Raw genomic sequence first — 13508 nt, forward strand, 5'->3', positions numbered from 1 at the left:
ACTGTTAAAAACAGAGGCCATGCTGAATGGCGCTGAGACCTCCTCTATTAAGACTATGCCATCTGTGACTTTATATTGTTCTCACAGAGGCTAATATTTTCATCCATAATCTCCCCTGTGTTTAGATATAGGGGATATATTTACAGGGGGTAATTTTGTCGCATACTTAGGATATTGAAACAACGAGGAGTCCGGTGGCACCTTAAAGACTAACAGATTTATTTGGGCATAAGCTTTCGTGGGTAAAAAACCCACTTCTTCAGATGCATGGAGTGAGTACCCCTCTGATATTAGGATATTGATTCCTTCATATACTGTTTGCTTTGTTAGATTCCCTGAAAACTGCCTCTGTTTACAGCCAGCTTTTCATTAACAAATGTACTGTTCATATAAAGGAAACTCCAAGGAATACAGTGTAAGAAGAGGTCCAAGGTTTTGCTAAAAGAGTGGAAGATCCACTCAAGTCCCTTCCTAGATTTTGAGGCCAAAAGGGACCATTATGATCATCTAGTCTGACCTCCTGCATATCACAGGCCATAAAATTTCATATAGTGGATCCTGCATCAAGTCCATCCTAGTAATAGGATATATTAATTTATCATGCCAAAGGAGTTATGACTGTTAATCCCTAGGCCAGTTAGCTCTCTCTTAGGACATAGAATATTTTCCCATTTTCTTTAGATGGTTGTTTTAAGTTAGTTACATACTCAGTTCTGTAACCTTTTCTCAAGTAGGTGAGTGATTTTTAGCAGGACTTTGCATCAATGCCATGCCAGGACACGCTCATAAAGCTTTACAGGATATGATTTTAGATCTGCAATGTTTTTAAAAGAAAAAAAAATGTGGGTTGCCAGCCCCTGCCAGTAGAGGAAATCTTTGTGCTAAGAAAATAATTAAGTTATTGATAGATAATCACATGTAATTCCAGTAAAACATGGCAGGACGACTGTGGTATTTCTCATTAGAACTGATGTGACTTCCAAAGAAAAACACTGCCTTTGGAGCAGGAGGGTCAGGATCAGCAGCCATCTCTTCATTTCTTTATAGAATCATAGAACTGGAAGGGACCTCAAGAGGTCATCTAGTCCAATCCCCTGCACTCAAGGCAGAACTAAGTATTATCTAGACCATCCGTGACAGGTGTTTGTCCAACTTGCTTTTAAAAATCCCCAATGATGGAGATTCCACAACCTCCCTAGGCAATTTATTCCAGTGCTTAACCACTCTGACAGGAAGTTTTTCCTAATGTCCAACCTAAACTGTCCTTGCTGCAATTTAAGCCCATTGCTGCTTGTCCTATCCTCAGAGGTTAAGAAGAACAATTTTTCTCCCTCCTCCTTGTAACAACCTTTTATGTACTTGAAACTGTTATCATGTCCCCTCTCAGTCTTTTCTTCTCCAGACTAAACAAACCCAGTTTTTTCAATTTTCTCTCATCGGTCATGTTTTCTAGATCTTTAATCATTTTTGTTGCTCTTCTCTGGACTTTCTTCAATTTGTCCACATCTTTCCTGAAATGTGGCACCCAGAACTGGACACAATATTCCAGTTGAGGCCTAATCAGCGCAGAGTAGAGCAGAAGAATTACTTCTCATGTCTTGCTTACAATACTGCTGCTAATACCCAGAATGATGTTTTCTTTTTTTTTTTTTTTGCATCAGCGTTACACTGTTGACTCATATTTAGCTTGTGATCCACTATGACCCCCAGATCCCTTTCCGCAGTACTCCTTCCTAGGCAGTCATTTCCCGTTTTGTATGTGTGCAGCTGATTGTTCCTTCCTAAGTGGAGTACTTTGCATTTGTCCTTATTGAATTTCATCCTATGGTGCTGTGTTATGTGGCACTGCTCCTAGCCCTAAAGAGAATGATGGAATATGTAACCTAGTTCAGACCCGAAGAGGAGAGCGAGAGATTGAATGGCAAAGCAAATGGGTTATGGAGCGAAGAAGAGAGGGAGAAAAAAAATTCAGAGAAGAAAAATTCACAGATGGAAGATCAACATTTCTAAAGCTAAATCTCTCCCCCCCCCCCCCCAGTTATCTGCTCAACAAGCTAAAATAGCATCAGTGTCCTGTTCTATTTTCTCAGGACAGCCTGCCCACAGGTTCTCTAGAAAATGTGGTTGCCATCTGGTGTAGCAATTCACAATGTGATTTCTGTTTCCCGTCCAACAATCTGGCATCTCATGTCTATATCAAGTCACAATATACCGGGAAAAAAACCCTCTCTATATAGTTCTAAGACATATTAGCATGCATCTTTGTTTTAAAAACAACAGTAGCAAATCTCACACCAAACAAACAGCGGAACTGAGCCTAAATTTTAGAACAATAATTGTAGAAGAGTAAATAGCTGTGCTGTGTATTTTAGACTCAAGTGGAATATTTTTAATTGTGTGAATATGATTTTGTCAAGAAAACAAGAAAATGTTCCTAAGGGGTTTAGAGTTAAATATTCACATATCTAAATATCTCATGTTATACTTTGGGAACTTTCCGATCCTTTACCAGTGTTCTCTGTCTCACTCAGACTGACATAACTCGTCTCTGATCCTGCCCTGGAGCATTACTGAAAAGTCTTTTTAATATGTTTGTTTGCTGTGTAGCTCCTTATTTGAACACCTTTGGCTCAAGGTTATCCTAATTTAAAAAGGGCGTCAACATTCAGAGGAAAGAAAGTTGGATTTATTATGATTATTATTATTTATTATTATTTCTTTTGCAGTCAGATTTGAAATGCAGGTCTTAATGACTTCCAGGTGTAGCCTTATGTTGCACATATTTGGCTGTAATACTGAAATGGCTGGGTTTCTGCCTTAAAAATACAGCAGAAAACAAACTTTGAAGTTTATAAAGATTAAATTGATAAAAATAAACTTAAAATAAGTCCGCTGCTCTTGCATTCTAAGAAGGGGAAATGTTTTAGGCAGGCTCTATCTAAAGCCTGTGTATTAGTGTTGGAAAAGTGTTAATGCCTTTAAACATTCTGATTGAAAGCTGAAGGGTTATATTTTTCTCAACCTGATAAATTTTGCTGCAAGAAGCACAACTGGAATGAATTCCTTCAAAAGCCTACAAATGTCTTCAAATGCTCTAGAATTGTTTTTCTTGGACACCTTGCATTTCAAAAGCTTTACATTGCTTTCAAGGAGCTAAAGTCTATGAAGTTTGATTTTATAATGACTGTGTATTCTATTAATAATATTTTTTTAAATAATATGTGCCTGACCTGTGAGCAGTGAAAGTACACCTCTCACTTTCTACAGGCCTACAAAGGCTTCTTGGTGGTTCATGAGCCCCCTCTTTCCAATCTGTGAAGAGACATTTCTCAGCAACTGCCACTGTGGGACAACCTTGAAGCTAAATGGAGACTCATGAACATGTGACATTGTTCACTCTAGTGAGTCAAATGTGCCCAGTGATATATTCTCTTCTCCATGAATATCTGTCACCCAGATTATTAACAGAGTATTTACTTTTTTGGAAATATTACTCAACTGTGGGCCAAATCATCTCCCACCCGTACCTTGCTTTTTAGCACAAAGAGAATGACAAGTAGGCAGGAAGAGCATAAGCTAGGGCCAGTAGCATCTAACGTTCCTCAGATTCCATGAGAATTCATCTATGTTAACAGCATGCTCTTGGAGCTCCATGTTTGTTTGGTTTTTGTGGAAGGGCTCTCTAGATTCATTAGAATCAGAACAGGGTGATGACTTCTTGATCTGGCATTATGCCTCATAAGCCCATGGAAATAATGGCAGAAGCTAAGGCCAGTTATTGAACCTTCATTTCTGCACTTCCCATCCCTATGTTTACTGCCGTCCCCCCCCCCCCCGAAATGGTAGCACACATGTGTAGCCAACTAAAGTAACAGCAGCATTGCACTTGAAAGATTTCACAAATACATGTGAAGGGGAAGTTACAGCCCAGAGTTATTGCAGGGGGGAAGGCTGACATATTTTTAATGAGGAAGCTTGATCCACTAAATACTGTTGATGTTTTTTATCAAGTTATGTGTCATCTGAGCATCTTTCACATCACACCAGGGATACTGTACACAAACTTCTATTTCTGAAACCAGGAAGCCAAAATACTGAATGTAAACTGTACAAAACTGCGTGTATTATTTGCTATGGGAGCATATGGCCTTCTGTTTAGTCCAGTCATATAAATGAAAGGACTACATTTCTAACATAGTCTGTGCCTAGTCAGTGATCTATGTACCCTTCACAAACCTGATTCCACTCTGATCTTCAGGTCCAGGTCTTTAAAGGTATTTTGGAGCCTAACTCCCAGTGATTTCACGTACCTTTGAGGATCTGGGCCAAGACTGACTAAACACCTGGCACATTCCTTCTCCATTACCTGCGACTCTTTTCACTGTCACCAGCCACACTAGTGCTGTAAAGGACTCACGCTCTGCCTGCTCTAGTTAAGATAACATTTCCAAGTAATTACTCATATGTCTCGTAATTCCACATTGATCAAGTAGACTGTCATGTAGCAAAGCAGTCATAAATTTGGCTTAACTTGCCATTTATGCTGTTTATGGCTACTGAGTAGCACAAAGCTCCCAGAGTATACTGGTGAATCTGACCCAAGAAATCTCTATAAATAATATTGCTGATGTAATCCCAAAGGAATCACAGGTAGTATCTTCCTGACCATTTTTGGCTGTGCTGTAAAGGCCAATCCAGACAAAACTCCTAGATTTACCTCGGATTTTTTAATTTTGAAGCTGCCATTTACATTTATTTTTCTCATGTTGCCCAACCCCCGGTCCCATTTCCACATTGTCAGTTTCTGAATCAAGTAAAGGGCCCCTCTTATTGAGACCTAGGTAGAGACAAAGGCAAGAAAGAAGAAACATTCTGATGTCAGGATAAATTAGCTTTGTGTGAGCACTAATGAAATCCTGGAAAAGTTCCTGTTTTCATGTTTTGCTTAAGTGACCCAGTTGGTGTCACCAAAACCAGTGTTTGCTCTTGTTAATCAAGACAGCCCTCCGCTCAAACAGAGCCAAAGCTAAAAGGGGTGGCATGGCAAGAAAAGAAAGAGGGCGAATGGATGAGAAGAAGGAGGAGTGGGCACTCTTTCCTCTTATTCTAAGATCAGAGTATATTGGGAGAGATAAATTTGTGGTCCGAATCCCATTGGGATTGGGGCCCAGTTGCCCATGAATTAGAATGAAAGGTGGCTACACTGGATTGATTTGCTGCTGGGTAATGAGCATAGAGTCTTGCTCTTTATTTACTCTGTTTAATATGTTGCAGCCAGCATTTAAAACTAAGCTAAACTATCTGGAATTCTTGGTCTCCTCTCACTTAGCAGCAGCATCAGTGTTTCTCAATGAAAAAAGAAATTGGCTTCCAAATTTAAATCTAAACAGTTGCAACTTATATCATCACGACCAGGAAAAAGGTAAATAAAAAATCATCTTAATTTAAAAACACTGACATCCCATGAAATACATGCTTCTTGGTTTTGAGGTGCTTTGCAGGAACTGTCCGTAGCCATTATTTTTTAATTAGCTTATCTTTTAAATGAAAAATAGATCACTTGCATTTTAATGGTGGGTTGCTTGACTATTCAGGTCTCCTGTATAGTTCTGTACAAAATGAACCAGCTATTTGCATTTTATGCAGAGAGAGAATCCAGTCAGTTTTGATGCTAACTCTTAAATATGTGATATTTCTTCCTCTTCTTTCTTCATATTTTATTATATAAATCATTTGAATTTATGTAGCGAGCTTCATCCAAGGATCTCAAAGTGCTTTATAGATATACATATAAGATATACATATAAAGGGTAAGATGTTTGAAAAATAGAACTTCTTTCCCCCATGGGAAAATGTTAACATTTCAAAATTAGTTTCCACTCTGAAGCAAAACAGAAAGTCGAAATATCAGAATTTTTTCCAAAAATAGAAATTCGAAAATATCAAAATGAATAATGTCATTTTCAATTAAAGCTAAATAAAAATTATCTTTTTGCTCTGAAATTTTCAATTGAACTCTTCTGGCCAGAAAATCCAAATTCTTAGTTGGAATTAACATTTTCCTGTCAAAAATGTTGATTTCAATTTTGGTGGGAAAACTTCACGCAACAAATTTCAACCACCTCTACATAAAGACCTGATTATCAGAGGCATTGAGAATAGGCAGCTCCCAATTATGTCAGTTGGAGTTGTTGGTGCTTTATACCTTTGAAAATCAGGCCCCTGGTGAATTAAAACTGCCTCAGCCACTTTGAGAAATGCAGCCAGTTTTGCCCTGGAAAATGGCAGCCAATAGTGCACAACAACTCTCCAGAACAAGTTAAGAAACGTAGCGGTGAACGTTACCGTGTCCAATTGAAACAGCAGGGGTCAGGTAGGTTGCCTGAGCTGGACTTTACTTAGGATAACAGCGTTAACACCCCTACTCATATGACAATTCCTTGAGACTCTGAATGAGTATAAGTGGTCATTAACATTTTATAGCGCATCACAGTGCCGCCACACACTGGTTCTCAAAACTTTTATCTTTTGACTTGTTATACGGAATTTCCAGCAAACTATATATACCCTATAAGAAAATATAGCTACCAAATAAGTACAGTGTGTTTATATTCTGGAGGAGAAAAGATCTGACTTAAATACATTGTCAAAGAAACATAGAGTGGAAGCAGAAAAAACATGCTGTTTCCATGGACTTACTTCACAGAGTCATGGCTTTTCTTTTCTGTATTTTCCACAGTGGTATATGCCCACATCAGTATGTCTATGTAGACTTTCAACCTTTCTTCTAAATATCCTTGTTTTTTTTAAGTTTCACTCAAGTTTTATAGTTAACCGATAATATCTAAGTGCCTCATTTACATTCAGTTTCTATTGCCTTAAATTAATGTGGCTTACACTGCATTATCAGATCACCTTCCATAGAACCATGATCCCTTAGTTAGCAATTGTTGATCTGAAACCTCCTCCATTTGGATTTCCCTACTTCATTAATGTAATAAAGTGAGTAGGGGACTCTAATGTAAATTATAGTGTTACAAGAGGGCAAATACACTTACAACAAAACGCGTAACAAATTACATTACAGTGGCTACCAATTGTCAAAAGCTGTGTTCCGATTGGCTGGTGTGCGTTTCTGAAGATGATGTCAGAGATATGTTCTGTGTGACAAGAGTGCACAGTTGGGATGTCACACCTTAAAAAAAAAATCAAATCTCTATGCCAGTTATGTTCATTAGGTGAAGACAAATAATAGTGGTAATAGGAGGAGGAAAATAACTAAAACAATTACCTTCTCCCATCTCTGCTTTTTAACAGCGATTAAATAAATATTCATACAGGTTTTACCTGCAAAATTAATTACACTTGGTACCAACGTTCCCTCTCCATCTCTGCTTTTTGTCTCTTATCCCCCAGATGCATCACAAGCTGAAATGCTATGAATTTACAATTCACGATTTCGAGCAGGGGTTGCGAGTGGAGGTGGAAATTACAACAATGAAATCATTTACAGTAAATCCAAGGTTTTTAATACCATTTCACTTCCTAAACAGGAAGTGCCATATAGAAACAGAAGTGGAGGATGATCTCAAATAACTCTTCCATTTTGATTGGCAAGGGCTGGTTGTCAAAACTTAGCATGTTTTCTACAGAAAAATACCTTTTCAGTCAAAACTGTGAAGAGCAGTTTGAGCTTCCCTTCCGCCGGCAGCTTTGTGAAGAGACTTCCTGTTTGGTCATCAGTGGTTATAGGACTCAGCAGCTCTCAGCTCCTTCCTCAGCAAATGAACATCCCTACAGCCTTCATCCCTTTCAGCCACTTTGAACTTATTTTCTAGCATAAGAGTAAACTGGGATCTCTTTGAGATTCTAAATTTCCATTTCATTAAAGAAAATGAGTTAAAATTGGCTGGTGGGTGACAAAATGAATACTAATGTTTGGTTCTGTTTGTATTTTGGAGTTTTTTACACCATCTCATATAATAATGGCTGTTCTCATCTAGTATCTAATCCTCTTAATCCTCTTGAGTGCTTGGTCTCCCATAGCAGTTTGTGGCAATGAGTTCCATGGGGTAATTATGCACTTAAAAAAGTTCCATGTGATCAGTTTTTAAATGTGGTGCCTTTCAATTTCATTGACTGTTTCATATTGGGGAAAGGATGGACTGGTGTCTCCAATTGACCCTCTTCATTTTATGCATTATTTTGTGTCCCTCTATGAGTCTCCTCTCTAACCTAAACAGTCCCAATCTTTTTACTCTCTCTAAGTCATTCCAGGCCTCTAATTATTTTTATTGACTGACTCTGAGCCCCCTCTATTTCTTTTTTTAGATGGGATGAGTTCTATAGGGTCTTTTGTAGTTATGTTAGAGTGAGTTTCCAACTACAAGATCAGAGTATGATTGCAGCAGTAGACCTGTAGTAGAAAAGCCCAGGGTCAGTGCTGATTTATACTGACTTCAGGAGTTGCATGGATGATAACTCAGGGCAGGATTTGACCTGAAGTGTTGGGCAAACTCCCCTGAGATTGAAATCTGGTCCTGATGAATAATAAAAACCTGACTTTGGTTCCTAGAAGGTATTGTGCATAAATAAAGCACATACACTAACTGCTATCATAGCACAGAAGTGTAGTTGTGCTTACCTTTGGAACCACCAAAAGCTGAACATTTAGGTTTCTTTTATTTGTTTAAGTTTGACTTGTGTGAAAATCAAAAGCAAGCTTTGTGCATATATGTGAAAAAAGAACTGGGCCTGAAGACTTTATTCCCACCTATTTTTCATATCAAAAGGGTACATCTTAGAGAAATATCAGGCAGGTGATAATCACTACAAAGTATGGGATTTTGTGATCCATGTCTTTGAGTGGGTTTGGGGTACAATTTCTACTATCTGTATATATTAAAATCTCTCTTTCTCTCTCGGCTTTATTTTAATATTCACATTAATTCACCCACCCTTAGATATAAATGAAAGTATGAATGGTTCTCCCATCTTCATTTTAAAATGCATTCCTCTTTTTGTAAAAGTAAAAAGAAAAAAAATGAGCAAGTACTAAAATTGCAGTGCTCCCAATGGCGCAAGTGCTGAGCACAATAAGTGAGATATAATATATTTTTGTATCAATTGTATAGAAGATTTGTTATCCCATTTACCCACCTTATCAACAAAATATTGATTTGTTTTTGTCTCCCAAGATATTTGAATTGTAATGCAACGCTCGTCTCTGTCACCAGCAAAAACCAGTGTTGTGAATCTTTACAGAGATCATAGAGGAGGGCATATCTGGTGCATACCTGACTCCCTATAATACAGTGTTCATTATTATCAGTTTCTCACCTTGATGCAAAGGAATTTTCACACCTTACTTTGAATTACAGAAATGATAACAGATCCCACAAAGAAAAACATATCAGAACATATAAATTGTTCTCCTGTCTATTGTTAGTGTTTTACATAGATTAGACTTTTTTCTGAGTTCTTGTTTAAGTCTTTCAACAACCACATAGAGCTGTAATAATCCTGAGGGTTAGCAGAGTAAAGACCGATTTCAGAGGGGTAGCCGTGTTAGTCTGTATCAGTAAAAACAACAAGGAGTCCTTGTGGAACCTTAAAGACTAACAAATTTATTTGGGCATAAGCTTTCGTGGGATATAACCCACTTCATCAGATGCATGGGGTGGAAAATACAGTAAGCAGGTATAAATATACAGCACATGAAAAGATGGGAGTTGCCTTACCAAGTGGGGGTCATTGCTAACAAGGCCAGTTCAATTAGGATGAAGTGGCCCATTCTCAACAGTTGACAAGATGGTGTGAGTGTCAACAGATGGAAAATTATTTTTTGTAGTGACCCAGATACTCCCAGTCTTTATTCAGGCCTAATTTGATGGTGCCAAAGACCTTTGCTTACATTTCCTTTTTATGAATGTTATGACTTTTTCTTTTCAATATTTCAGAACATCAAGATTGCCCCAAAGGACCAAAAACATATTAGGGTAGGAAAAATATTTTGACCTAAATTCTACTGTCACACCAGTATGAGTCTGGAGTAATGCCTTTTATTTTAATAAAGTTGCTCTAGATTTACAGTAAGTATGATTAAGGTTACAATTTTGTCACAAAGGTCACGGAAGTCATGGAATCCATGACTTCCAAAGGCCTCCGTGACTTCAGCCCAGGTGGCTGGTAGCTGCAGGGTCCCACCTCCCGCAGCGGCAGGGAGCTGTGAAGTACCCCCACAACCTGAGACAGCGGGTCCCGAAGCTCCCCGGAGGGATCACTGCAGCTCCTTAGCTGCTGCGAGTGAGAGGGGGATGCCTGCAGCCCCCCAGCCACTGTGGCAGGGCAGGGGGACCCCAGCAACTCCCCGGCTAGCAGGGCAGGAGGATCCTGGCAGCTTGCCAGCCACCGTGGTGGTGGCAGGGGGACCCCTGCAGGTCCCCGACCACTACAGCGGGGCAGGGGGACACCCACAGCTCCCCGTCTGCCACAGTGGTGGAGGAGGACCCCCACAGCTCCTTGCCACCAGAGAGGGGGCCAGGGACCATGGAGCTCTGAGCCCCCGCTAGTGGTGGGTGCCCCGGAGCTCTCAGCCACCCCGCAGCCCAGCCCCTTCCCATTTTGTCATGGATATTTTTAGTAAAAGTCACGGACAGGTCACAGGCATCCATGAATTTTTTTTTATTGCCCGTGCTCTGTCCGTGACTTTTACTAAAAATATCCATGACAAAATCTTAGCCTTAAGTATGATGAGTTTTCTCGCCTTAGAGATGAACTTGAACCTCGGAGATAAACATCTGTGAAATTTGGGAAAATTCAGATCTGGATCCCATTGTGAGCATTACTGCCTGTATCCATTCTTTCTTTTAACTGATGTGGCAACCGTATTAGTTTTTGCCTGGGCAAACCAGAAATCAGAGCTCACTATACAGCTAGAAGCTATGATCTGATTTGATTATAATTCGCTTTTCTCTGGTTCAGTCACTGCCTCTCTTTGTCTTTTGTTGCTGTTGTTTTTAACCATGAAATACTGAGGTGAGATGACTGATTTGAGGCATGAGTCTTTAAGAGCAAAAACGAATAAAAAGTCTGCATTATGGGAAAGCACTTGGGGTAGCTGACAATGTATTAATCATAAAGGCAAGCCTTAGAGAGCCAGTTCTCCTCATTTACACCGACTTGCCTTCTAATAGCATTTAAAAGTTTGTTTTGCACTGTCTCCCAAAGAAGAAAAGGCAGCTTTAACAATTCTGTCTCCCTCAGCACTGCATTTGAATTTTTTGTTGCCTCCCTTCAGTGTGTTGGTCAGAGGTCACAAAGAGCAGGATTAGTTGACCTGTGTTGACAGAGCCAGTGATGGATGAGAGAAGTACAATGCACAGTTTGTTTATACTCAAATGGTGGTGATACCCAAACAGACTTACACCTGCACAGAATGATGGAGAGGACTCTCTGATCAGACTTTCTTACTAAACCACAACAGGCATTATAAACTATCACACGTTGAATTCCCTCAAATTGTCTGGGGTTTGTTCCAGTAAGCGAGTAAGAGACTAGCCATTTGTTTTTTTATTAACAGCATTTAGGAAACACCAGGCCTTAATGTATTAGGGTCAAATGGGTCAAGTTCTGACTAATTGTGCCAGATCACACTAAATAATGCAAAATCCATATTAAGCAACACATTTAGTGTGAAGAATTAGGAATTACAAATAACAATAAAAACCTATCCTTGCCTGTAACAATTAATCTAAAATAGTCAGGATCCTAGCACTGAACCCAGGCTCAGAGGGGGCATCCTTAGCTGCTGCACCACAGTGGTACACTGGACCACTGCCCTGGCCAAGAGGCTTATTGCTAAAGGCCTACAGACCCTACACTCTATGCTCCTGATAGGATGGATGGGCAGTACTCTCACTGGGTAATTTTTAGTCTGGTTTTAACGTATGTTAATTAATATCTGTTAAATAACTTGTTAACTAACATGATTGAAATTTCTAGTGTAGACAGTTCACAAAAGTTTATTCTTGAACACAAACACTTGTTCCTAGTCATGTATGTTATAATCCAGGGTTAAAAAAACCTAACAAGAAACATTTGTGTCCTCTTTACACTAGAGTTTACAAGTATGCGAGTTAATACGTGTTAATTAACACATACCAAAAAATGATCAAAAAGTCAAGTGTAGACATACTGTTACACATACAAATATGTTTTTCTGTATATGATTGGAGTCGTACTTAAAACATTGCTAGGCATGCTTTAAGAAGCTCTATATAAATGTGGCCATAAATGTATTCCAGAGTGGAGGGTATCAGAGTTTTCATGTATAAGATACAAGCAATGCAATTAAAATACAAAAGGGGTAAGAACTAGGGCTGTCGATTAATCGCAGTTAACTCACGCGATTCATTCAAAAAATTAATCGTGTTTAAAAAAATTAATCGCAATTAATCAGTTTTATTCACACTGTTAAACAATAGAATCCCAATTGAAATTTATAAAATATTTTTGGATGTTTTTCTACATTTTCAAATATATTGACTTCAATTACAACACAGAATACCAAGTGTACACTGCTCACTTTATATTATTTTTATTACAAATATTTGCACTGTAAAAATGGTAAACAAAAGAAATAGTATTTTTCAATTCACCTCATACAAGTACTGTCATGCAATCTCTTTATCGTGAAAGTGCAATTTACAAATGTAGAATTTTTTTTTGTTACATATAAAAACAAAACAATGTAAAACTTTAGAGCCTACAAGTCCACTCAGTCCTACTTCTTGTTCAGCCAACCGCTAAGACAAACAAGTTTGTTTACATTTACAGGACATAATGCTGCCGCTTCTTATTTATAATATCACCTGAAAGCGAGAAGAGGCATTTGCCTGGCATTTTTGCAGCTGGCATTGCAAGGTATTTACATGCCAGAGATGCTAAAGATTCGTATACCCTTTCACTCTTTGGCCACCATTCCAGAAGACATGCTTCCATGCTGATGATGCTTGTTAAAAAATAATGCATTAATTAAATTTGTGACTCAACTCCTTGGGGAAGAATATGCCTCCTGCTGTTTTACCTGCATTCTGCCACATATTCCACGTTACAGCAGTCTTGGGTGATGATCCAGCACGTTATTCATTTTAAGAACACTTTCACTGCAGATTTGACAAAATGCAAAGAAGGTACCAATGTGAGATTTCTAAGGATAGATACAGCACTTGACCCAAGGTTTAAGAATCTGAAGTGCCTTCCAAAATCTTAGAGGGACGGGGTGTGGAGCATGCTTTCAGATGTCTTAAAAGAGAAACATTCAGCTGAAGCTACAGAACCCTGAACCACCAAAAAAGAAAATTAATCTTCTGCTGTTGGAATCTGACTCAGATGATTAAAATGATCATGCATTGGTCCGCACTGTTTTGAATCGCTATCATCAGCATGGACGCATGGCCTCTGGGATGGTGGTTGAAGCATTAAGGGACATACAAATCTTTAGCTCA

At 38.8% G+C, this 13508-nt stretch overlaps 1 protein-coding gene across 4 annotated transcripts in view; it reads left to right on the forward strand.

The window, feature by feature from the left end:
- WWOX (WW domain containing oxidoreductase) overlaps positions 1-13508 on the forward strand; it is a 695463-nt gene that overhangs the window by 631517 nt on the left and 50438 nt on the right. The window contains exon 9 of one of the 4 annotated variants that reach the window (XM_073307993.1): positions 9960-9998. The exons of the other annotated variants lie outside the window; for them this stretch is intronic. Within the exon in view, the coding sequence (XP_073164094.1) occupies positions 9960-9998 (39 nt within the window). The remainder of the gene's footprint in view (positions 1-9959; positions 9999-13508) is intronic. 4 annotated transcript variants of the gene reach the window in all.

The sequence above is a fragment of the Lepidochelys kempii genome, chromosome 12 (assembly GCF_965140265.1).
Source record: "Lepidochelys kempii isolate rLepKem1 chromosome 12, rLepKem1.hap2, whole genome shotgun sequence".
Taxonomy (NCBI): domain Eukaryota; kingdom Metazoa; phylum Chordata; order Testudines; family Cheloniidae; genus Lepidochelys; species Lepidochelys kempii.